Source organism: Myxocyprinus asiaticus, chromosome 16 (genome assembly GCF_019703515.2).
Source record: "Myxocyprinus asiaticus isolate MX2 ecotype Aquarium Trade chromosome 16, UBuf_Myxa_2, whole genome shotgun sequence".
Lineage (NCBI taxonomy): Eukaryota > Metazoa > Chordata > Actinopteri > Cypriniformes > Catostomidae > Myxocyprinus > Myxocyprinus asiaticus.
The window spans coordinates 45,920,391-45,946,657 of NC_059359.1; the positions used below are offsets into that span (position 1 = coordinate 45,920,391).

At 37.6% G+C, this 26,267-nt stretch overlaps 1 protein-coding gene across 2 annotated transcripts; it reads right to left on the reverse strand.

The window, feature by feature from the left end:
* Positions 1-56: 56 nt before the first annotated feature.
* LOC127453882 (cytochrome b5 reductase 4-like) lies at positions 57-26,267 on the reverse strand. 2 transcript variants are annotated; one of them, XM_051720629.1, is made up of 16 exons: positions 25,916-26,267; positions 25,597-25,750; positions 18,813-18,913; positions 18,608-18,692; positions 18,202-18,237; positions 18,013-18,088; positions 12,025-12,082; positions 11,840-11,933; positions 11,697-11,729; positions 9,706-9,828; positions 8,927-9,067; positions 8,684-8,833; positions 4,094-4,244; positions 2,737-2,823; positions 2,433-2,594; positions 57-2,312 (listed from the first exon to the last, which is right to left on the reverse strand). In XM_051720629.1, the coding sequence occupies exons 1-16, from the start codon at positions 25,994-25,996 to the stop codon at positions 2,258-2,260; spliced, it is 1,587 nt and encodes a 528-aa protein (XP_051576589.1). In that variant the 5' UTR covers positions 25,997-26,267; the 3' UTR covers positions 57-2,257. The 2 variants fall into 2 exon arrangements, with proteins under 2 accessions (XP_051576589.1, XP_051576590.1); XM_051720630.1 differs by lacking the exon at positions 18,202-18,237.

Consider the following 26,267-nt stretch of genomic DNA (forward strand, 5'->3'; position numbering starts at 1 on the left):
TGTGTGTATATATATATATTATATATATTTCTTAGTAGTTTTTACTTTGTTTAAAAGATGCAACAGTGTTTCCTCTCTACCATATGACAAAAATGTATGTTGCCCAGCTCTTTGCACAATGCAAGTAAATATGTGAAACCTTTACAAAAGGATGGTAAAATGAACATTAGCAGAAGCTGCAGACTGTTGGACCATTAAACAACAACACCCGTGTGTTCGGGGGGAATGTACCTGTAACAGTCTCTTTAGCAGAACAATGCAGTCAAGTAGCAGTAGCTTAATTTGCAGGCTATTAAACCATTCTGTGAATAATACCAGTGTATTTGTGACTGCTTTTTAACACAAAGGCAATACTACACTAGCACTATATCTTTACCAGTTAAAGAGTGTTGAACCATTAATGAAAAACACCTGTTTTCAGGTTGAATGCATTTTTAACAGTGCTTTTTAAGCAGACCGGTTGCGGTTGGAAGATCTTGCAGATAGTTGGACCATTACTGAAAGTCCCATTTTTAATTAACCACAACAAAACCCTGAAATCTTTTTAGAAAATACCTCTGAATGGAAGTTCACCTCAAATGAACACCATCACTAACCTAAGATGATGTTTTGAGGATTGTTAAATGTAGGTGTTAGTAAAAGTTTAATTTGTCTTTAACATTGTGCAGGATCAGGAACACAAATAAGTTAAATCCGCAAAATTGCTGATTAAAAAATAATTTATGATAGTACCTACGAGTTAAAACCCTAAACCTAACCATAACAGAGTTGAGACCAAAACAGTTATTTCAGTTAATTCCAGTGAGAATCAACTTCGTGAGTGTGGCACTCGCTTCGCTCACCACGCGCCAGTTGACAAGTACGGTCACCGAAAGAAAATAAACCTCACTTTGTCGACGTGCAGATTTTCGCTCCAGGTATTAATGGCTTCATAGAAATACATGGTTTCTATTCAAAGTTTTGATCATGGTGAAAATTCACATTCAGTGTGCAAAGGCCTTAAATCTGAATTCAGGCAGCTCATCTGGACTCAGCTTTAGTCTCACTGGTCAACGGATGACTATGAGTTTTTTACAGCAAAAGATTAAACCTGTGTTTTTTTTTCCCTCTCCAACTTTCCGATGCATTATCCCCATTGACATTAATGCATTTACAGCTTTCTCTGAAGCAGCGTAAAAATCTAGTGTGTATGTCGGCACCCTAAATGTAAATTGAGAAAGATGCTTTTTGTTATCATAATGGCATAGTTACAGCATCTTCCAGCAGGGGCAAACTGCTGATGCGAACCAGCCAAACCCCTGCCCTAAAAAAAAGTTTTCAGCTTCTTTGTGTCAGTTCCTCGACTATAGCAGACATGAATCAGGCAATGTTGATGCCAAACAGATCTGAGGAACACTGCATTCAGCATTTAAGTCCATAATCGCAATATCAACACCTTAAATATTGAGTCTAATACTGCCACCACCGCTAGTTAACTCTCAAATCATTGTGTGATGTCAATGAACTTTTTCTTCTAGAAATAAATATTTGGTTAACTCTAACATATCAAACACATTTTATCCAAAGCAACATACAGTAAATTTACTGGTACAAATAGATCTCTCCATTTACCCTCTAATCTGACATCAGACCTGTGACATTTGACATTACAGCCCAGATAATTGGGATGCCACCACATTTCAATTTAGCTACAATGCTCTCAGAGGCAGGAATCAGATTTAAGAAGTTAACATTTGTGTAAAATTGTGGTCCAGTTACATCTAATTTAACATATTGGAACATTTTCTGTACAAATGTACTGAGACATCTTGATTTCTCTAGAAACTCATAATTTGGCAGTCAGATCAAAATTTCCAAACAGTAATAAGTAACAGCTCGTTGTTAATTTGCCCATGTATTGCATTCAAGCCTGATGAATTGGTCATTCAGAATATCTGCTATATCAGGATGCAGCAACAAAATGGCTTTCTTTTCTGTTGTTTTGCTTAAACTTTCCTTGTCTTTCTGGACAGTCAAATATGTATGAAGAAATATTCAATGTTGCAAGTCTCAAACAGTCAGCTGGTATTTGCCAGGTTTAGTGACAATGAAGCCAATGGGGGGAAAAGCCTAGAATAGAAATGCTGGGAAAAAGTGCTTCTGTTGCTGGTATGGGTAGTTGTCTCTCTCTGTAGAGAACGGACAGCTTTTGCCAATGTCATAATTGCGTTTGATATGCATAGAGATAGTTTGCAAGAAAGAAACTCCAATGATCCCATCATCCTTGAAATGCATGAATCTCCTCTTCACTGAAGTCCAACTGCCTGACATACCTGTAATTAATTCATGAAAAGAACTCATTTATTGCTTAATGCAATAATTAAATCCGGATGTATTAACTCGAATAGCTTCTGATTTATCATGAAAGTGTGTGTTTGGTAAGAAACACTCACTGCACTGCTAGCTCTGTGAATGCAGTGGGGCCGCACACACACACTAAACACTTGGAGTTTTCTGGTTTCTCCAGGAAGTTCTGCAGCATATGAGAGTCTATCCGTCCTGTTGTGCCCGTCCATGAGTCTGCAGGCTCTGAAAGAACATACTCTACCTCAAACCTGCCAAACACACAGAAAAACAAGCTAACAAACTGCCAATGACAGTAGAAAAAACTGCTGAGAATTGAAATATAGAATTCAGAAATGCGATGTTCCTGATAAAACCAAGAGTGATGTAATTAATTTTTTATTTTTTTTTTACCTTTCCTCTTTCATACACAACTCATCCAGCTCAGAGCGCCAGAGTATGTCCCTCTCCTGTCGATTGAAGAAAATCAGCTTGGTTTTTCTAAAGAAAGACACAACATGTTAGACACTTACACTGTGAAAATACATCCATCACAAAACAGCACGTCAAAAATGTAGAGTTCACCCTTAATATAAGTACAAAATGTAATATCTACAATCAGTTTATGATGAGGACTATGATGTAGAGGCAAAAGTAAAACAAAGCAAACTTGAATAAGCACTAAACATTTCAGAATAGTTTTTAAGAAGCAGTTTTTTTCCCATTCTCAATGTCAATGCTCATGTTTGCTCTTTGTTTCGTATGATTATAGTTAAATGAAGTTTATTTCTGCAAAAAAAAGAATCACTTAATATCTAATTATAAACCATCTCGATATAAGAAACTTCCCAAGCTGGAATTGTGTTAATACTTTTTCTGACAGAAAAAAACATAAATGATGATCAAAGCAAACAATATTAAATGCAATGGATTATTATTTACAGAGTAGGCACTCCTTTAACATCATAAAACACACAAAAAAGTGTTTCTTCCACTTACCATTGACATACAATTCAACAAGGGGTGCTTAAGTCTTCTGATTTTAGTAATAGACCTGCCTATCCTCTTATATAAAATAAAATTATGACGTTGCCACCTTTCTAAGGTTATTCTTTTGACCTTTAGTTTTGCCAAAATGTTGATCGCCAAATCATAGATGAAAATGGTAATTTTACCCCCCTTTACAATACAAGATGATCACTGTCAGGCATTAAATCCTCTGCTGTGAGTAATGTTCCCTTATTAGTGAGGTGATTTTTGCTAATTCTGTCTGACTATGCTTAGATAAATACTTGCGGTAAAAAAGCTTTAAACTGCTTGATGCCGTGAACTAGATGTGTAATTTTCTGATTTCTTTGATGGTTTTGTGCAATTAGATGTTATAGTTATTTAGCCTGTTTATTTGTTGAATATCTGTTAGTTACAATGTTGAAGTGCTGCACTTAGCATAGCCAAATCCCTTTGAAACGCATCTGGTCGGGGTCACGTGAACATAACCAAGCTTATTTATATATTGGTTCCTTAACACAAACTAGTCATTCAGACAACCCAGTGACTACGGTAGTCAATTATGAAAATGTGTTATTTTGGCACATTTCTAATGCATTCTAATCACAACAATTGCATTTAGTTGTAGGTTAGTTAAACAATTGAGTTGAACTTATTTCAAATGAAGCAGAATCTTGTGCATGTTCCAGCATCATGACTACATTAAACAGGACAGGAACAATGAATCTGTTGATTCTGTTATTGAGATTTCTGTGATGTAGACCTGATCGAGGTGAGGTCCTGTAGGGCCAGGTGTACGAGACGAGTCATGGGCGTGAATCCTGTGCCGGCTGCTAACAGGTACAGATGAGTGACATCACGCAGCACACGCAGACTAAAGGACCCCTGAGGACCACCTACTGACAGAGGAGCTCCTGCCAGAGACAACAGAAAACACAGATGATAAAGACTGAATAACACACAGGAAATGCATTAAAGCTCAGTCAAATTACACTAACTTCTAAGATATTATTATATACATGCAATCCACTTTCAGTTAAAAAGGCACCAAAAGTGATATAGAATAACATTTTCCAGGAGATTCAACATTTCTGAAGAATTCATTTATGAAATACTTTAATAATTAAACATACTTCATTGCATTCAGTGGTGTTTTCTCCGAGGAGGCAAGGGAGGCAGTGCCTCCTCCAAAATTTGGGAGAGAAAATAATCCACTGTACATAAATAATACAAAAGAAATATAACAAAATGTGAGCTCAAATGTGTATAGCAGTTATATTCCCAAAGTGATACTGTCCAACAGTGACACCAGCAGATAAAGTTTCAGAGGGAGGAATCGACTCACTTTAAGTTAAAATCAAATGAACTTAAAATGACTTGAAACATTATTGCTCTGTGAATGAGCCGGCTTTTAGTGTGCACTCATTCATAAAGGTAAAGCTTTGTTTCATCATGACACCTGCAGTGTTAACGGCGTAGATGACTGATCCGAAACTAAGTTGACTTAAAAAAATAAATAAATAGGCGAACATATAAGATACATGAAATATGCTTCTTGCTGTGTAGATTTTGAAGCAGAATAAAAATAATAATTAGAATAAAAATGCCTTAACTTGAGTCTTTGACTTGATTTAATAAATAGTCTGTTAATATGAACATACAAAAATACTATAATGTACTGTATGCTTATTAACAGTGTTAAATCTTATATATGGCCATAAACATATATAAAACTACAGTTCATATGTTTGGGCATATATGTATTCTGCATACTCCAATTCCACTATGACTTGGGAAAATATTTTACATATATTCAAAACACTACAAAAATGGCTTTTTTCATATATGTTGTTGCATATACTGTATGTGCAAGTATGTGTATACTGTATACAGTGATATATGAAATTTATTTATGGAACTGAAGTATGAATAATAATAAATAGAATAAAAACCTGAGATAGCATATTGGCTCCTCATTTTAGAAGTCTCATTAAATTATTTTCACTTCCTATTTGTAACTTGAAAGATTTCAATTAAAAGGCAAAAAAGGTTCATAAATTTTTTTTATTTTGCATTAGAGCAAAAACAGCTTCACATATAAGACTTAAAACTGTAAAAATGTTTTATAAAATTGATCGTTCGGACTCCAAATTCTAAAGGCACGAGATACTTTAGAAATGCACCATGGTCACCAAAAGGTTTGATGGCAGACACTAAAGCATGAGTTCTAAAAGAAATAAGGTGTCGCGGGCCGAACCGTTGAAATAATATTTAAAAAAAGGCTAGATGCCACTACTGCATCATCTTTATGTTGTATGCTTAATATTATGCAAGTTTTATTCACATTTTCTGTTAGCCTAATAAAGGATATTTCCTTCAACAAGAATGCTTGTAATAGTTCAGTTATGCAGGGTCAGAAATTAAGGTGGGATCAGGGGGAAAATACCCTAAAGTTCAAAATGTGGGGGCAAACAATGCCCTTGTTTTTTTATTTATTTATACCATCTGATATAGTTCTTAAAATTCTACTTTAACAGTAGCATTACACATTATCACAAAAAAAAAGAAAAACAAAATTTGAATAAGAGAATGACAGTACATTTTTCTCTGTTTAGAAAAAATGCCCTCATAAACAAAAAAAAATCCCCTGAAAATTATATCAATAGGGCAATAATTGGCCCCTTTATGGAAAAGTTAATTTCTTAAAAAAACTTCCCAGCGTTGCAGAAGACTCGGCTCTCTGTGCACGCTCATTCTCGGCGCAGCCTCTCGCGCTGCACAACGGCAGCTCTACTCAGTTGTACGATGTATGGTATCAGGACATTTTGTCGAGAATGAGTACATGAGCAAAGTCTCTAACCCGATACCAGTCCTATAACCAGGGGCGGTTTTACAATTTCTGAGGGCCCAAGCAACCGACCAACCCGGGGCCCCATTTCGAAAATGTATGCTTTAAAAATTACATAAAATTGATTTTAAATCATAATTTTAAATTCATCCTATATCAGGCATTGTAACCAAGTACATTCAAAATGTTTAATGAAATACAAATATAGTTAAAGATAATTAATGCATGTTTTCCAGTTTTTCCACAATACATTGATAAAAAAAGCAATATTTACCTACATATATTTTTACAAAACATTTTTTTCTTTTTTTTTGTGAACAGGGTGTAATTCAGTTGTTATTTATTAATATGATAATCTGAAAATTATTTATTGCTGTCTAGTTTGTCATTATAATATGATACAGTATTACTATTATTTGTTATATACAATAGTAATATGTTTCTGTCTTATTTTCAACTGGAGGCTGCAGTGTATTGTTCACCATGTTGCAAAAGGCTGTATTTTATGTAAGCATCGTAGGCAACATTCGTTACACTATTGTAACAGTAAACATACAAGGCACGGTAGCCCCTCAGCACACTAGAGCAGAAGAAAAAACATTGCTGTTTGTCAATTGCTGAAACTTGGTGCAGAACAATCTGGAATAATGTTAAACATTGTAACAGTTCCCTCTTTGTAAACTGAACTTGTTCAGAACGTTAAATCTTTGTGACACCTGCGCTAAAAACAATCTAGACGCAGCGCAACGCATGAAACAAAACGCAGGTCTCGACGTGCATTTTTGAAACCTGACGTTCTTTTTAACTTGACACAGTGTCTAATAATGTGCCGGTCCTGCGTGAGGCATTGAAGAAACGGCGAGACACAGTGCAGCAGTGAAGGACGTTTGTCCAGCGCGTTTACATTTGAAAATAATGGAAAAACAGAGCAGACACATGCAAAAACACATTCAGTGTGAACAGCCCCTCATCCATTCGCACATATGAGTGAGAGCACATGGGCAAAACTATTTCAGAAGGCCTGTATATTTTTTCAGAAATTACAAACCTGAACCCAAAGACCTACTTGAAAAACTGACCCGAACCCGATGGCTTTTAACGTGAACAGCTCTGAGAGCACGAACAGCGTATTCGTGCGTGTGCCCAGAACAACATGTCACTCCTCAAGCTGTTTTTGCGGAGCTTTCCTACCGGGGCGGGCCACCCGACATCCGGGGCCCCACGCAATTGCGTGATTGCGTGTTGGTAAAAACCGCTACTGTCAATAACTAATGCATCATTCTTTTTGCGTGGCACTTCATCCGTGGAAATCTGGAGGATTCCAAACTCCTGAACTCTTTCAATGAATGAAGCTGGTGGCAACTAAAGAGAACACACAACTGGAGACAAATGCACTGTTTAATGTGGCTGTACGTGACAGCGACACCCAGTGTTCAGAATACGAATTTTATATAATTTCTCAAATTATGTTCTATTTCCAAAATCTCTCGCAGGCTGCATCACAGCAGTTGTAGTTTGCACACCCTTGCACTAAAGAATGAAACAACATCTTATTCTTGTATTGATTCCCGGATTGAATATCTAGCAACCTTCAAAAATAATATGAATAGGTCAAATACGGGAGAAAGTACTATAAAGACTGAATGAGGGAAAAGGACTTGAAGGAGATCAGTCCAAATGATAACAACATTTTTAATATCTATATCTCACTTTTTAAAAAACATCTCATACAAAGTGATTCATAAAAACAAACAAAAAAAAAAAAAGGTAAAGAATCAAAAGCACCCAAAAATAAAAATGTCAGTCATTTCAAATAATGAGTTAAGATGATTAAAATGTTTAAATCAAATTTAAAATATTGTAGCTGACCACAAACTTTGTATTTGAAAACCATTAGTGTCCAACCCCACAAATAATTTAAAGAAATTAGCTATTCAGATTAAGTGGAGATGTAGCAGTTCAAAAAAGTCCAATTCTGCCTTTATAAATATGTATTCTAAAATTATTCTGCATACGTCACTTTTTATGTGATTACTTTAATATTATTCATTAGTATTCAGCCCAACCATGTTTGGCAGTGACACAGCTGCACTGAATATTCACAAATGACAAGGACAAAATTTTAGCAACTAGTTTCTTTTTAACTTCACTCTCACAGAGTATAGGTGCAGCATAAAAAGAGTTTGCTTGGCAATTCGTTTTTTTGCTGGTTTCACATGCGCTCAACATCCACCACCGCCTTCTTCGCCAGTGGAATATCGCCATGCAAAGGTAAATGTGACCGTGCCTTAACTGGAAGAGCCATATTCAAAGCAGTTGTACAACAGGAAATATACGCTCATCAGTGACCATACGTCAGTTGAATTCTATACATGCTGCAAGCTGCGATGAAGCGGCGATACAACAAAAACTCTGCTTCACATGCCATTCTGTATATACAGTATATCTAGCGCAGTAGCAAAATCTCTACAGGTTGTTTTTACCACTGAATAAACAGTTACTAACCAATGGGAAGGTTGGCAAGATGAGGTGTCAACACTCCATCAGGATAGATCTTTATCATGAGATGTATATATGAGCCTATTTCCACACTGGATTGTGCAGGAGGCATTAGAGTGTGATCCACTGGTGTGTAGGGCTTCACAACATCTGCACCTGCTCACCGAACACACAAACACACAGCCTGCTGAAAACTCCATTAACACCTGAATCTCCATTCATGACGCATGACGTGATGTGATAAGTTACCCTGAACAGAGGCTTTGAGGTAGACGTGTCTGCCCACAGGAACATGCAATCGTGAACAGGGAGGAAGTTGCAAACGAAAGATCTGTGTGTCATGTGTGACTTCTGTTTTCGAAACCAACACACATTCCCTGTAGAAGAGGCCTGCAAGACAAATGTCATCAGGTGTTATTATTAACTCTTTATTTTTTACCAGGTAAATCCATTGAGATTTACCGGAGTAGGGTTTCTAATATTCAAAAAACATTAAAAAATGTTATATGTCGAAGTTGGGTTTCTAATATTCAAAAAACATTAAAAAATGTTATATGTCGAAGTTGGGTTTCTAATATTCCAAAAATATTTTAAAATATATGTTGAAGTTGGGTTTCTAATATTCAAAAAATATTTTTTTAAAAATGTACGTTGAAGTTGGGTTTCTAATATTCCAAAATATTTAAACAATTATTTGTTGAAGTTGGGTTTCTAGTATTCAAAAAATATGTAAAAATGAATATGCTGAAGTTGGGTTTCTAATATTAATAAATATATAAAAACAAATTATATGTTGAAGTTGGGATTCTAATATTCATAAACTGTTTCATAAAATGTATATGTTGAAGTAGGGTTTCTAATATTAAAAAAAAATTATAAAATGTATATGTTGAAGTAGAGTTTCTAATATTTAAAAAAATATTAAATATCTCTGAATGTGTTTCTTTACTTTTACAAACACAAACGAGAGTGATCTGAAAAGTAGATCTTTCAATCTGCCATATATTGAGTTCAGGTTTGTTACTCACCATGATCCTTACTCTGAATAAATGAATCATGAAGTTCAAGTGGTTGTCCCACTCGTGTCCACTTGTCTTTGACCGATTTGTGCAGACATACCTGAACATTTCCATCCAAGTTGGCTTTCTGGACTATGTGCAGAGAAAAAACACAGAAGCAATTACCTAAAAATATGCAAAATAAGCATTTGGTTTCATTGTGGTCATTTCTGCTTTTCTCCTTTAAATAGTAAAGTACTGTGAGATATATCTAATCAACGAGATATAAGTAGTATTTATGTCCTCCACTATATATATATATATATATATATATATATATATATATATATACAGGTGCATCTCAATAAATTAGAATGTCGTGGAAAAGTTGGTGACATGCCAATCAGCTAATCAACTCAAAACACCTGCAAAGGTTTCCTGAGCCTTCAAAATGGTCTGTCAGTTTGGTTCACTAGGCTACACAATCATGGGGAAGACTGCTGATCTGACAGTTGTCCAGAAGACAATCATTGACACCCTTCACAAGGAGGGTAAGCCACAAACATTCATTGCCAAAGAAGCTGGCTGTTCACAGAGTGCTGTATCCAAGCATGTTAACAGAAAGTTGAGTGGAAGGAAAAAGTGTTGAAGAAAAAGATGCACAACCAACCGAAAGAACCGCAACCTTATGATTGTCAAGCAAAATCGATTCAAGAATTTGGGTGAACTTCACAAGGAATGGACTGAGGCTGGGGTCAAGGCATCAAGAGCCACCACACACAGACATGTCAAGGAATTTGGCTACAGTTGTCGTATTCCTCTTGTTAAGCCACTCCTGAACCACAGACAACGTCAGAGCCGTCTTACCTGGGCTAAGGAGAAGAAGAACTGGACTGTTGCCCAGTGGTCCAAAGTCCTCTTTTCAGATGAGAGCAAGTTTTGTATTTCATTTGGAAACCAAGGTCCTAGAGTCTGGAGGAAGGGTGGAGAAGCTCATAGCCCAAGTTGCTTGAAGTCCAGTGTTAAGTTTCCACAGTCTGTGATGATTTGGGGTGCAATGTCATCTGCTGGTGTTGGTCCATTGTGTTTTTTGAAAACCAAAGTCACTGCACCCGTTCACTGACCAGCTTTTTAAAGATGCTGATTTCATTTTCTAGCAGGATTTGGCACCTGCCCACACTGCCAAAAGCACCAAAAGTTGGTTAAATAACCATGGTGTTGGTGTGCTTGACTGGCCAGCAAACTCACCAGACCTGAACCCCATAGATTCTCTATGGGGTATTGTCAAGAGGAAAATGAGAAACAAGAGACCAAAAAATGCAGATGAGCTGAAGGCCACTGTCAAAGAAACCTGGGCTTCCATACCACCTCAGCAGTGCCACAAACTGATCACCTCCATGCCATGCTGAATTGAGGCAGTAATTAAAGCAAAAGGAGCCCCTACCAAGTATTGAGTACATATACAGTAAATGAACATACTTTCCAGAAGGCCAACAATTCACTAAAAATGTTTTTTTTATTGGTCTTATGATGTATTCTAATTTTTTGAGATAGTGAATTGGTGGGTTTTTGTTAAATGTGAGCCAAAATCATCACAATTAAAAGAACCAAAGACTTAAACTACTTCAGTCTGTGTGCATTGAATTTATTTAATACACGAGTTTCACAATTTGAGTTGAATTACTGAAATAAATGAACTTTACCATGACATTCTAATTTATTGAGATGCACCTGTATATATATAAAAAAAATAAAAAAAAATAAAAAAAACGTACAAGAAATTTACCATGATTTTATGGACATTTACCATTGTAATATGATGGCTTTATATGCACCATGGTAACTGAATGTAAATGTAAATAGCAATCTTTCAATTCTATATCATATTCAGTATATTATAGTACCACAGTATTATCATGTGATACCACAGTACCACCGCAGTACTTTTTTGTAAATGGTCATTTGCAATACAATTCTAGATAAAACAAAAGATAAAATATGCAATTTAACATAGCACTGACCATCAACATGTCCTTGAACTTCACTGGACAGGCCTGAAAATAAAATAAAAATCAATCTAATAATAAAAGATACAGACAGAGCAATACAAAACAAAGTTCATGTGTGTGTGTGTACTTGAAGAAATCCATGCAGAAAGACTCACGCCAGTGAAGCAGGTATGACATCTTCCCCAAAAGCATCTCAACTCGAAGGGTATCACCCTGCAAATCCACCACCGCACAGCCAGAGCTGGGAATCTGGTGCAGGAAAACCAAAAGATTGCTTGGACTGACCTTCTTTCTTTTTCCAGTTTTATGACAAGACATGAACATGAGCTCTGACGCTGACCTTTCGTTTGGTGTAAACAACAATGTTGACAGTGGCATCTGTCTGGAACCAATCATACCTAAAGTTGAGGTACAAAAAAAGACTGTGTTCTTCATTCAATGCTACTTGCTGTGTAAACAGGCAGCCATCAATTCATGTGTGCATTGTTGGCTGACAGACATATAGTCTTGCAAAGCCAGAAGTGACCAATCACAGTTTGTTAGTTTAAAAAAAAATATAGATATATTTTTGGAGTCGTGTGGTGCCATGTGGGGGTCGGACGTGTGAACGGCGAGCTGTGCACTTTTTGCAAGATTTTTCATTCTTTTTGTGTCTTAAACCAGTGAGATTCGATACACCCTGCTACAAAACTGTTCTAAGTAGTCAAAATGTCAAAGAATTCAAAATCCTCGGGCTCTGGAGATACTAAAAGACACTTGTGTGCTCAAGCTGATACCCCAGACAGGGCCGCAGACCAGGGACTGAGTTTGGAGGTGCGGTGGGAGAAATTCAATGTCAGCTGTCCAGCATGTCTGTAATGCTGGTGAAGGTCTTTGCTGACTTGGAGGATCTTGCTGCAATACATCGATCGATCACTTCCATGCAGGCGAAATTCTCTGAGTTGGTCACGATAATCGGCGATTATCTGGAGTCATCGGAGGAGGAGTTAGCTGCTAATCTGCTAGCGACCAAAGTAGATTTGGAGCACGTTTGGGAAAAGTTGGAAGACCTTGAGAATTGTAATCGGTGAAACAACATCCGAATTGTTGAGCATGAGGAAGGCTGAGATATGGTAAAATTCCTAGACGAGCTCTTCCCGAGTCTGCTCAACATAACAGGCCATAAGCTCGAAATCAAGTGAGCTCACAGAGTCCCGGCTCAGAGATCAGCTGAGGGAGACAGGCCCCAATCAATTCTGGCCAAATTTCTGAGATCATCCAATAAAGATCTTGTGTTACGCGAGGCGTAAAGGAAAGCTTTCTTGGAAGAACCACAAAATGTTCTTGTTCCCTGACTTTGCGAATTCGACGAGAGAGAAACGTGATCGATTCAAGGATTGCAAGAAACTCTTCCATCAATGGAAGGGCGCTTTTGCACTGATATTTCCGGCCAAATTGAGAATAGATGGCCACAAAATATTTACATGCCCACAGCAAGCATTGTCTTTATTTACATGCCCACACCAAATTGCCATTTGGTGATTTTCATTTTGCCCCCAAGTGAGCTTGACTCACTGAACATACACTTGACTGTCTGAGGAAGCTGGGCACCTTTTTGTTTCTTTTTGTGTTGGTTCCGCCTAGTGGCTGATATTGGTTTTGTGGAATATCATTCCTTGAAGAAATTTTGCATCAACAGAATGCAAGAAACTCTTACATCAACGGAAGGTTGCTTTTGCACTGATGTTCCCGGCCAAATTGAGAATAGATACTAAGGATGGCCGCAAAATATTTGCATGCCCACAACAAGCGATGTCTTTCATAAAATCAATGTACTGAGGAAGTCATGGTGTGTTTCTCACATTGCCCCCAAGTGAGATTAACTTACTGAACATTCACTTGACCGTCCGAGGAATCTAGGCGCCTTTTTTGTTTCTTTTTGTGCTGGCTCCGCTTAGCGGCTGGAGTTTGTTTTGTGGAATAACACATGAATCTGCATGTTCCTTGTGTTTATGCCTCCTATTGGCTGGAGTTTGTTTTGTGGAGTATTTTTTGCAGGACATTGGATGGATTAGGTCATCTGCTGCACTCATGAACAGCCGTCTCACTGAGCACTCGTTTGACTGTCAGAGGAAACTGAAGGGATTTTTTTTTTTTTTTGTGCTGGTTCTGCTAGCGGCTGGAGTTTGTTTTGCGGAGGAACACACCTTTGGGACAGTTCTGTTAATGAATCTACAGGGTCTGTGTGTTTATTCCGCCTATTGGCTGGAGTTTGTTCTATAGATTATTTTCTGTTATGTAATTCTGTCTCACAAAATTTGTATAGAAACACCGGACTTGAGCAATCCAACGGCAAAGTTGTCACGGGGACTCTCTCAGGCGTACATGGACTTTGAGTTTAGAGGGATGGACGACAGTTGGCGCTGTCATGCGCGGGGTTAATACGCACGTTTTTTTTGGTTCAGGGGGAAGTTAGGGGTTTGACTGTTGCACTAATGTTGGAATGTGGTCTTTATAATTTTATTTTTGACACACAATCTATTTTTTCTAATATGTCAAAATGTCAAATGTTAATATGAGTGGATTGTCTCTCTCCACGTGGAATGTGAATGGGTTGGGGCACCCCATAAAAAGGAAGGTTATTTCTTTTCTTAAACATAAGAAATATGACATAGTGTTTCTTCAAGAAACACATCTTTCCCCGCAGGAAGCTGAAAAATTTGGGAAGATATGGGGTGGACATGTTTTCTTTAGTGCTGGCTCAAGTAAGAGCAGGGGAGTCATTAGACTGATAAGTAAGCATCTACGATTCAAATGTCTCAAACAGACTAAAGATAAATTAGGAAGAGTCATTATTGTTTTAACAGAAATTCAGGGGCAAAGGTTGATTTTGGCTAATATTTACTCACCTAACGCTGATGATCAGGGCTTTTTTATCCCTTTTTTAAGTCCCTCATTTCATCTGTTGTCGATTGCTCAATTGGAAACATCTTAGTCTCAGATCACGCCCTGGTGAGTTTAGAGGTGTTGCCACATACGGAGAAAAATAAATCATATGGTTGGCGCTTTAATGTATCCCTTTTGCAAAATCCTGATTTCCAACAAATGTTAAAGGCTGAAATCAGTGTTTATATGGAGACCAACTGGTCCTCAGTATCCTCTGTGGGCATGGCTTGGGAGGCACTTAAGGTGGTTCTTAGGGGTTGGGTCATACAGTATGCCTCATTCATCAAAAAATCCAAAGCACGAGAACTCGTGGAGTTGGAAGGGAATATTAAAAGTGCCGAGGCAGAGCTGAAGTGCCGAATGTCGTCCGATGGCCTCAGAGAATTTACCCAATTGAAATACAGATATAATACTATTTTGTCGTGGAAGGTGGAGTTTTGGTAATTCAGGGCAAGACAGTCATTCTTTGAGTCGGGGGACAAGGCAGGGAAGCTTTTGGCTAGATATATAAAGCAGAGAGTCTTTTATTTTTACCTCGGACATTGATATTAATAATGCTTTTAAAGAATTCTATCTTGATCCCTATAGTTCCACATCTTTGTCTACTGATGAGGATATTATAAATTTTGTGGAATCTTTAGAACTCCCTAAACTGACGACTGAGCAAAAAAATTATCTTGATTCTGAGATAACCTTGGAGGAGCTTGGAGAGGTAATTAAGGCCTTGCCTACAGGCAAGGCTTTGGGGCCAGATGGCTTTGCCGCTGGGTCTTTTAGATCTTATGCTACAATACTGGCTCCACTTTTGTTAGCAGTTTATACAGAATCATTAAAGAATGGAAAGCTTCCGCCAACCATAACACAAGCCCAGATCAGTCTGTTTCTTAAAAAAGACAAAGATCCAAGAGAGTGTAAGAGTTATCATCCAATATCCCTGATACAGCTAGACATTAAAATATTGTCAAAAATTTTGGCTAACCGATTAAGTAAAGCTATGACATCTCTTATACATATAGATCAGGCAGTGTTTATTCAAAGCTGCAGCTCTTCTGACAACATTAGGTGTCTAATCAATATCATGTGGGCAGTGGCAAATGATCAGACTCCGGTTGTGGCCATCTCACTTGACACTGAAAAGGCATTTGATATGGTAGAATGGGATTATCATTTTACGATTTTGGAAATATACTGGTTCGGGAATACTATTATTGGATGGATTAAGTTACTTTATAGACGCCCGGTAGTGGCAGTACAAACAAATGGATTAATTTCAGATTATTTTACTCTGGATAAGGGCACCCGGCAGGGTTGCCCTCTTTCCACATTATTGTTCTGTCTTGCCCTGGAACCATCATCTTCCCTTTAAAAAGGGAAGATGATTTTCCAGGGGTGGTGGTGGGAGGTATGGCACATAAGCTTTTGCTTTACGCAGATGATAATTTTATTATTCGTCTCCGACCCCACTAGATCTATGCCTTGACTCCACAGAATTATTAATTCCTAAGTTTTCAGGATACAGAGTTAATTGGTCTAAATCCGAAGCTTTGTCTCTGACAGCATACTGCCCAGTAATGGCTTTTCAGCTGGGCGCCTTCCAGTGGCTCAAACAGGGCATTAAGTATTTGGGCATTTTATTCCCAGCAAATTTCTCTGATTTATTTAGAGTTCATTTTGATCCCTTAATAAAAAGGTTTTCGAGCGATGTGGGCAGGTGGGCTTCATTACATTTACCTATGACTGGGAAGGTTAATGTGATTAAAATGAATTGTATTCCAAAATTTAACTACCTGCTACAATCTCTCCCTGTAGATGTCCCTCTCTCTTATTTCAAGCAATTTGATAGCTTAGCGAAAAACTTCATTTGGGATGGTAAGCGTCCTAGATTACATTTTAATAAGTTACATAGGCCGACTGACAAAGGTGGGCTAGGCCTATCCAAGATTTTGTTTTATTATTATGCATTCAGTCTCAGACATTTGGCTCATTGGTTGCTTCCACCTGAGAGAGCCCCTCCCTGGTTTTCTATGGAACAGAAAATTCTTGCCCCTATTTCACCATTGCAAAATTAAGTCACACCCCGTTATCTAGCATTTGCACTCAGTATGGGCTAAAATGTCCAAAGTGTTTAATTTGGACATTTATTTTAATGTTGCCTCAATCATATGGCTGAACCCAAAATTATGTATTGATAAGTCCCCTTTCTGCTGATCAGAGTGGATTGGGAGGGGGGTTACTACACTTGGTGACCTGTATGAGAGTGGAGTGTTGAGATCTTTTGAAAATTTGGTTCAACATTTTAGGATTCATAGATCTCAGTTCTATAGGTATTTACAACTGCGCCTCCTGCTCTGTATTGTTTTTGGTAGTAGCATACACCCCACTAAAGCGGCAGATAATCTGGGAGAGGTGATTACTGCTTTTGGAAAATGTCACGAGGCATCAGTGTATTACTCCCTGTTAATTCAGAGTCTGGGGGATGGAGCTCTAACTTCTATCAAGAGATTATGGGAGAAAGATTTAAACTTGGTATTGGAAGAGAGAGTGTGGGCTAGGATTCTAAAAAATGTCAAGTCTGTATCTAGAGATGCAAGATTTTGCCTTATGCAATTCAAGATTTTACATAGATTCTATTGGACCCCCTCTAGTTTGTATAGGCTTAGTCACACCCACCTGCTGGCGATGCCAATCAGAGGATGGAGACACAACCCATGTTTTTTGGGGGTGTGTTAAGATTCAAGTGTTTTGGTTGAGGGTTCAGAGTTTTGTATGTGACGTCTTGGGCACTAGGGTTTCGTTCTGCCCCAGACTCTGTATTTTGGGAGATGGGGCGGTCATCAATGTGGGGAATGAACATGTGGAGGATTGGGCCCTATCCAGTGTTATGGTCGCCAGACAGGTGATTTTGAGGGGTTGGAAGTCAGCTGGAGCACCCCCATGGGGCGGGTGGCGGCTTTAGAAGAGGGGTTATATAGAAGACTGGGGAATTTGGATTTGTTTGTTGGGAAATGGGGTAGATACTTGGTGTTCTTTGAGGGTTCTCGGGGTGGATCAGTGGAGAGAGAGTGGTAGTTGTGTGTGATTTTTATATATATAATATATTATTTTTTTTATTTTTTTTATTTTTTATTTTTTTTATTTTTTTTATTATTAGTTGTTTTGTTTTCGTTTTCTTGTATATGTGCTCATGTATGACCACAGGGGTGTTTGTTGAGTGTCGGGGTGGGGTTGGGGATGGGGATGGGTGTTAGTGGGTGTTAAAAGTTGATTCTGTGTGTTTATGTTTTGATTTTCTGTGTTTGAATAAAAATTGAAAAAAATAAATACATTTTTAACATTGGATAATTCAGATATGTAGAATCACTCAGTATAATTATAATTATTATATAATGAAAGTCAAACGCACCGAGGGCGATGATCTTTGGATATGGGGGCAGCAGCAGTCGAAGGCTCCAGTCTCGAGGGTGGAGGAGGAGGCAGACCTGATAAGAGGAGTATCACATAAAATTACTCCTCATGACTGAAATAAACAATAATATTCACTCGACAAGTCTCACTATTACAATTAGACATTGATGTCATTTTGATGTCGTACCGTTCACATGAGCATTCTCCGTCTTTGATATCTGAACTGCAGGACTCAAAAGAACAACAGTTTAGAGACCAAATTACAAATTTCAGAGTCAGCCATGTAGGGATCACATATTTGAGCTTGGTTGTGAATGCAAGGTAGACTTTTGACAATCAGCATAAAGTCTGGTCCACTTTGAAGCTGATTCCGGCCAAGAACCTCCCACTTACAGCGTCTGACTGATATGTAAAATTGATGACACTAGAACAACACACCACCAATTATAGCTATGTTTCCATTCAAGTTACAAATTTAATTTATGTTAAAAAGGTTAATATCGCAATAAAATTTGGCGAATAAAGCAGCATTTCCATCCCATTCCAAAATGGAACATTTTACTACTGTGTGTAGTCAGAGAGTTTACTGGAACCTTGAGGAGCAGGGTTGGGCTTTGTTGCCATCTTCCCCACCACGCACTCCTTCAGCATGGACTCATAATTCACCCACCGGTGCACCTGATGAACCACATGAAACATCAAGGCTTGGATTGACAAAATTTGTTTATGATCAAACTCCGTTCTCTTATCCTAATTTACCATTTGTGATTTCAAATGCCTCACTCATGAAGCGTTTACCTGGTCAAAGAGGTCAGTGCTGTCAATCCCAGCAGCCCTCATTAACTCTGCCTCTCCACCGGGATGGAAATCCATGTAGGCACTCACGTTATACACCACACCTGCAGAAAATATACACATAAGGAGTCATCCCTGGTCCAAAATTTACTTTCACAAAGTTACGAATTTAAGCGAAAAATCTGAATAATCACAAAAACAAATACTGCGAATAAAGCTTCCAAGTTTCCATGCCATGTGTTTAATAAGAGGACAAAATCATCACTTCTGGGGAAACTGGAACAAAATTAAAGTTAAAGCCACTGTGGCTCTTTAATTAAATGTAATGAATTATTTATGGTTTAGAGCATGCAACATTATTTTCAGTAGATTGCAATTTTGTATAATAACGGCAAATTTCTGCATGAACTGTGAATCTGAGGTAATCCGATCGCTTTTCTTCATGTTTGACAGCGCCAACACAAACTGCTTGAAAAGCTTAACAGTTGAGACATACAGTGACAAGTAAAAGTATGTGTACCCTTTGGAATTACCTGCATTTCTGCATTAATTTTTCATAACATTTGGTCTGATCTTCACCCAAGACCTAATAATAGACAAACATAATCTGTTGACAAAGTAATGACAAACAAATAATTGTAGTTTTCATTTCTTTATTGAATGTGTTGTTTAATTATTCACAGTCCATGCTGGAAAACTGTGAACTCTTATATTTAGTAACTGGTAGAACCTCCTTTAGCAGCATTAACCACCACCAGACGTTCCCTGTGGCTGTTGAGCAGCCTTGTACAATGCTCAGGAGGGATTTAAAGCCAATCCTCCAAACAAATTCAGTTCATTAATATTTCAAGGATTTCTTGCAAGAACAGTCCTCTTCAGGTCAAGCCATAACATCTCAATTGGTTAAAGGTCTGGACAATGACTTGGCCTTTTATAAACACAAATTGTCCTTTTCTTTAGCCATTCTGTTATTGACTGAGTGTTTTGGGTCATTGTCTTATTGCATCACCCAACCTCTTATATGTATCAGATGACAGACCGCTACCCTGTCATTCTCCTGTAAAATCTCTCAATACAATTTTGAACTCATTGTTCCTTAAATAGCCACATCTCCACTATCTGGCCAAATAAGGGTGTGCTAGTGCATCCCAGGGCCAGTAGCCTTCACACTGTCACTTCCGGGGATTCATCATGCCTCCTTGGAGCTTCCTTGGGGCCAACGGCCAAGCGCTTTTGGCCCGCTGATTATCCTAGTGCCAAATAAGGGTTGCTCCAATACCAAAACTTTGGCTTCGGTCCGATACCAGCCCTGGTACCTCAGTATCAATACTAACTACAAATAAAAAAAACTGTGATGAAATTACACAGAAAATTACTTGTCTAAAAGAACGGCATAAAGTCTTATAGATACAAATGATTTCTTTTCTGTTTTCTGAATTCCATGTTAAATGTTTTAATTAAATGTTATGATCAAATTGTGTTTAATCAAATACATACTGTACAGCTTTAATCAAATGAAAATATAATACTTTTCAACTAATATATATATATATATATATATATTTATAATAAAAAAAATTTAAAAAAATGCACAACAGAGCTTTACAGTGTTCATGAAAACATTAAATGAAAACAATCTGATTACCTGAGGCAAAAGGCTGCCATGGCTGAATCACAACATGCTGATATTCAGTACACTTGCTTATGTGATATTGCTTACAGATAATAATCTAATATAAACATTTAATATTATATTATTTAGTGCCGATATTAGCCTTTCACCGATATATCGGTATCGGCGTATATTTTACCGATTGCGCCGATATGAAAACTTTTTTTCAGAACATATAATGCAGAAAACAATTCTTTAGAATTGGTGTCATAGTGTAGTTTGTCCAGCAGAGCGCCTCTGTTTACAGAGCTGACTCTGAGCTGACAGTGGCTCTGCAGACAGGGCGGAGTTAAATGGTGTCTCGGTAAGTTAACTAATTTGTGAAATACATACTAGAAACTTAATAAACAATGACCCCATCATTTTCCCTTATCAATATAACTAATATAACATTAACCTTGTCCCTGACAACCATGTCACTCATGTTTATTGCATCTGTTTGCTGTTAGCCAGCTTTAGTTGTCAATGCATTCAGTAATGTAGTAGACTGAAAGGTAAACATCAGAGCATCTTTTTGCAGCTCAGCAGACAACAGTGCGGTGGTGGATTGTGTTTGATGTGTGTTGATTTCATGCTATGTTGTTACGTAGATGGTGAGACACAATGCTGGAAAGTAAAATAAACAACGTCCGTCTTTTACTCTCCGTGACAACGAGCTTATAGCTAACTAGTTAATCACGTAGCTACTTTCAGTAACTATGTTTCCATTCAATGATTTTTTTGTGAAAAAAGTTTTAGCGCATCAAAATAAAGTTGATGGAAACGCAAATTATCACTCAAATTTCACAAGTGTCGACATAATATTTTTCCATTTAACTCTAGCGCATAAACTTACCCCAATCATAGTGTTAATCATGACGACAAAGGTATAGGATCCTTGAAAGCCAATTTATTGTACGTGATTATGGATTGATCTTAACGGCATAAAGATCCGATCACTGCAAACATGACACTTCCAGGAGTGCCAACACAAATATCTCGTATCAAGACAAATGAATGGCCACTCTTTGCGGTAGGCATCCGTTAATTTATTAAAGTTGCTTTTTCACACCATTCAAAATAATAGACAGCAGTCACGGAATTAGGCCATAATACAAAAACATATAATTTCTGTGCACAAAGATGTTTAAAATTAAAAATAAATACACAATACTAGGAGAAAAGCTTCAGTGTGCTTTTTTGGAACACTAACATATAGCCCAATTCTATAAAATTATTGTTTAGCTTACTTTTGAAAAAATGCCGGCAAAATTCTCTGTATTAAATTAAATAAATTACCAAATTAAAAATGCATTAAATTAAAAATAAATAAATTACCAAATGAAAAAACTATATTTTTAGACCTATATATGCCTTTTCTTTACACAAACTTATATTAGCCATACCCTGTTCTGTAGACGAAAAAAGTCGGCTGAATGACATTTCTACACTTCAAGACTATAAACTATCTGAACTATTTGTCCAATGCTGAGTTCACTTTCAGAAAATGAGCTTTTGAACATTTTAAATCTTTTAAATATTTGAAATCTAACCCTCTTTACCTCGGATCGCATTTGCTGAGCTTCTTCAGAAAATGTAAATTGCATTATGACGCTAAAATTAATTTTAAATGAAAATCAAGTTCAGTTGGTCGTTAAAAGTTGCTGGACAAATATGCGGGACATAATGCAGTTGTGTTGGCGATGCTTTAGATTAGATGATTCTTTAAAATAGCCTATTGAATATCAGGAATGTATCATATGTAAACCCTGATATTACACTGCATCAATGTTTCTTTAATAGCTGTGCACACAATATATACACATCGATGGACGTTCCTTATACTAAGACCGAAAATTTCCCCACTACTCCTTGCAGGTTGCCAGCTTGAACAGGGCCATGACGATTCGCTTTCGGGTTAGAACCGGTGGCAACCTGCGATAGGCGCAACATCAGGACCAATATTACAGTCCTATCAGAAGGGCAACTGCTCCCTTTTGATTGCAATTCCTCATCTTCTGATTGCATTTATTTGTGAAATTAAAATGACAGTTAGCGGCTAATTTCAATGAATTGTTTCAATACTCTCCCCATTTTACCAAAAAATTAGGGACATCTGGGATGCGAATTAGCGATAAACACACATTTATGTATGGAAAATAAAAAAATGCATGTGACCACAACACATTTGAGGTGTAAACACTAATCCGTCCTGAATGAGTCCCATCAGCAGTGAAGCACCACCCCTCACCTGTAAATCAACCCCTGCTCTAAAACAAGAGTTTAAACTTTGCCATTAAGAGCGGCTTTAAAAGGAAATAACCGTCAGATCAGAGAATTTTAAAAAGCGGAGACATACACAATCACGAGAGCTTCATGAATCTTCTTTAGTGTGTCTGATATCAACACAGATGACAAGCACAAACACCTAAAGCTCCTTTAATACAGGTAATCCACTAAAATAACTGATCATCGTTTGTGCTTAGATTAAATTTCAACCACATCTGGGAGAAACAGTGCACATTTTTTTTTTTTTTGCGCTTTCTTTGTCTTTTCTGACTTTGTTGTGCTTTGTTATCATGCAGTAACACACTGGCATAGTGACTGATGTATGTCGTCATGAAACAGAGACACTCCCCTCCAAATCCGAACACAAGTTGTCACAGAAGATGCATTTAAGTGACCAAGTGTAAACAGCGATGTGTCTCACCTGACCACATATGATCAGATCACCCGAGACGCATCGTAATACCAGGTGTAAATGAGGTCTCGCTGTCTCCTGCCTACATAAGCAGTGTCCTCTATGGCAGCATACTAACTGAAATGGAGCCTCATTACAGATTTGGAACACTCTTCATAGGTAGCAGCTTCAAGTGTCAATCAAATAGCTTTCCTCACTCGCAACACACAGGAGACTCGCAACTGCGTTCAATACAGGCGTCGCGAGAGAAACAACGCGACACACTGAGCATAAATACGCATAGCACACACACATTTTGGGTTAAAATTATGAGTTTTCTATCATATTAAACACATTTTTATTCATATTTTACAGTACTGAATGGATTATAAGTATATTTATAATCAAAATGTATCTTGCTTCGTCCACAATCTTGGATTTTCTTTTTTTTTTTTCACAGATTTTTCCATCACGGTGCATTCTGGGATTGTCTACTTTTTCCTTGTTACATATGTAGGATTTCAGATAGATACTGTTAAATTTTAAGTAAATCTGATGTTCAACAACAAATATTTGATTAAAACATTTTTTTTTTTGTAAAAAAAAAAATTGTGGAACTTCCCTGTATGCTGCAACCCATTGGTTGACATGCTTTTGTTGCATTCACTCTATTTTAAGTACAATGACTCGCTGTTAGGAGAAGCTGTTTTGCGAAACAGAAACTTTTGTGACTTTGAGTTTATAATATTTACAAATAAGAATAAATCCATCATGGGCTGGGGATAAACATGTCTAAAGGTAATTAATAGCAGAAGAAATCTGTCAAAGCACTTGACATCCCACATGAAACTAGCGTTTTATATAAATGCTGGAATGCTTTGGACAACTTGACTCGTGCTCTTTTCAGCTGCAGCTCTGTACCATTTTTCAAATGTGTTTTTATCCAAAGAAATGTGTACTAAGTGACGTCACTGACAGAGGTTCTCCATACCAAAGCGCAGACATCTAACTATTCCCTTTTTTTTTTTCTTTTTTTTTACAGCTTTTGACCACTAGGTGGCACTGTCCTGAAACTTCACATGGAAACTCAGGACATGATCATGAGGTCAAATACCAAGGATGGTATTGGTTTCATGATTTTAGCCAATGTATTCAAAAGTTCTAAGCAATTTTCCAGATTCAGCACCACTAGGTGTCGCTGCACCTAAACTGCTCAGGTACTCTCAAGGCATTGTTGTGTTAAGATATACCAAGTTTCGAGTAGCAAAGTTACGTTGCGAGATACAGCTTCAGATCCTTTTTAAGGGTCATGACAACTGCTTCGCTGATTAATTATTTGTGAACCGTCTTGTCAAACAAAAAGCTTTTGAATCATTTTTGTTGCGAGTTCCCCCGATGATACATGCCAAATTCCATGTGAATCACACGCATGGCCTAGGAGAAAAAGTAGGATTATGTTGTGCAATAATAAATAAAATTTGGATTTCTCATTTGATTAATCAAAGAAATAATCAGCATTTAAACTTATCATCAAATTGAAGAACTCGGTCCACTCGTGAACACGCATAGGAGAGCTGGTGAAAGTGTAAATTTATAGTAAGAAGGACCTGTACCTGTTTCTCACCCACACTTATCATATTGCTTCTGAAGACATATTTAACCACTGGAGTTTTATGGATTAATTTTATGCTGACTTTGTGCTTTTTGGAGCTTCAAAGTTCTGATCACCATTCACTTGCATTGTGTGGAATTACAGAGCAGAGATATTCTTATAAAAGCTTTGTTTGTGTTCAGCAGAAGAAAGAAAGTCATACACATCTGGGATGGCAGGTTTAGATAAATGTTGAGAGAATTTTCATTTTTGGGTAAACTATCCCTTTAAGACACAGATGGAATTCTATCAACTTCTCTTCACAGTAACAGCAGTGACGGATCCTGTACGTGGTCCGTACTCAGAGCAGCTCCTGGAGAATGAGTGAATATTAAATTCTAGCTGTTATGTACGGTCCAACGCAAGTTTGGACAAGAATTTTGAAATTGAACGCAAAGCCCTCCCGTTTCACTTTAATTTAACATTTGTGTAATGGCAAATGTTCTTGGTCGAAGCAGGTTCATTCATGCAGTGTTAATAACATGCAGTGACACAGAGGAGATGAGCTGCCCTGTTGCACCTGAAAATGAGACACAAAAAGCAGCGTTTCTGGCCTTTCGATATTTGCTTAAAATTCTCTTATTTGGATAGTGAAATGTAATTAGAATTTAAAGTGCTCAATAATCGGTTCAATCAAATGACTGTGATCAGGCGATGAAATCGCTCCGCATTTGTGTTTTTAGTTTACAGTTTTATTGTACAACCACACCGCTGCACACCCTCAGAGCGGCAGACCTCTCTGGTGTTTTGGGTGGTATTGAGCAGATTTCTTCCGCTCCAGTGGACACATAGAGCAATATAATACCTCTAATGCACGTCCAGCAGTCGTTTCTGGTGTTGTGTTTCTTCAGCTCATCTTCTGTCACCTCAATCAGTCTTCCTCTCAGTCCGGTTAGATCCCGTCCACTCTTGGTCAGTCGGATCCAGTCCAGGAGACTGTGGCCTGGCTTCAGTACCACCTATATTCAATACAAAATATGCACAATTCATTACATAACGTAAAAAAACATGCACAGTCTATATTCATTACACACAAAGTTGCACATTGACTGTGCTGTACTCACAATAAGTTACATTTAAACATTTAGCTAACACATATCTCCAGACGATAAAGAATCAAGGACCTTGTTTCTGGACTGTCCGGCTGGTGCGATTCTCTGCTGGGATCCAACTGCAGGAAAAGACTGAGACGGGACATTCAACATCTCTGATCCTTTCAAACAACTCCAGCTCCGAAGTAAAACTGCCCCAAACACACCGAATATGACTGGTCAGAGTTTATTCATGAGGAAGTGTCTTAAGTGTGACTCTTCCTTATAATATGCGACTTTCTCATTTTGGCAGGTTGATTTGTTTTTGTGAGCTATCCAACATGACAACAGAATCCAGTTCAGCTGCTCTGAAACATATACAATATACATAAACAAAGAAACTATGTAAGTACTAGCGATGCAGCTGCTCTGTCATCACCAAAAC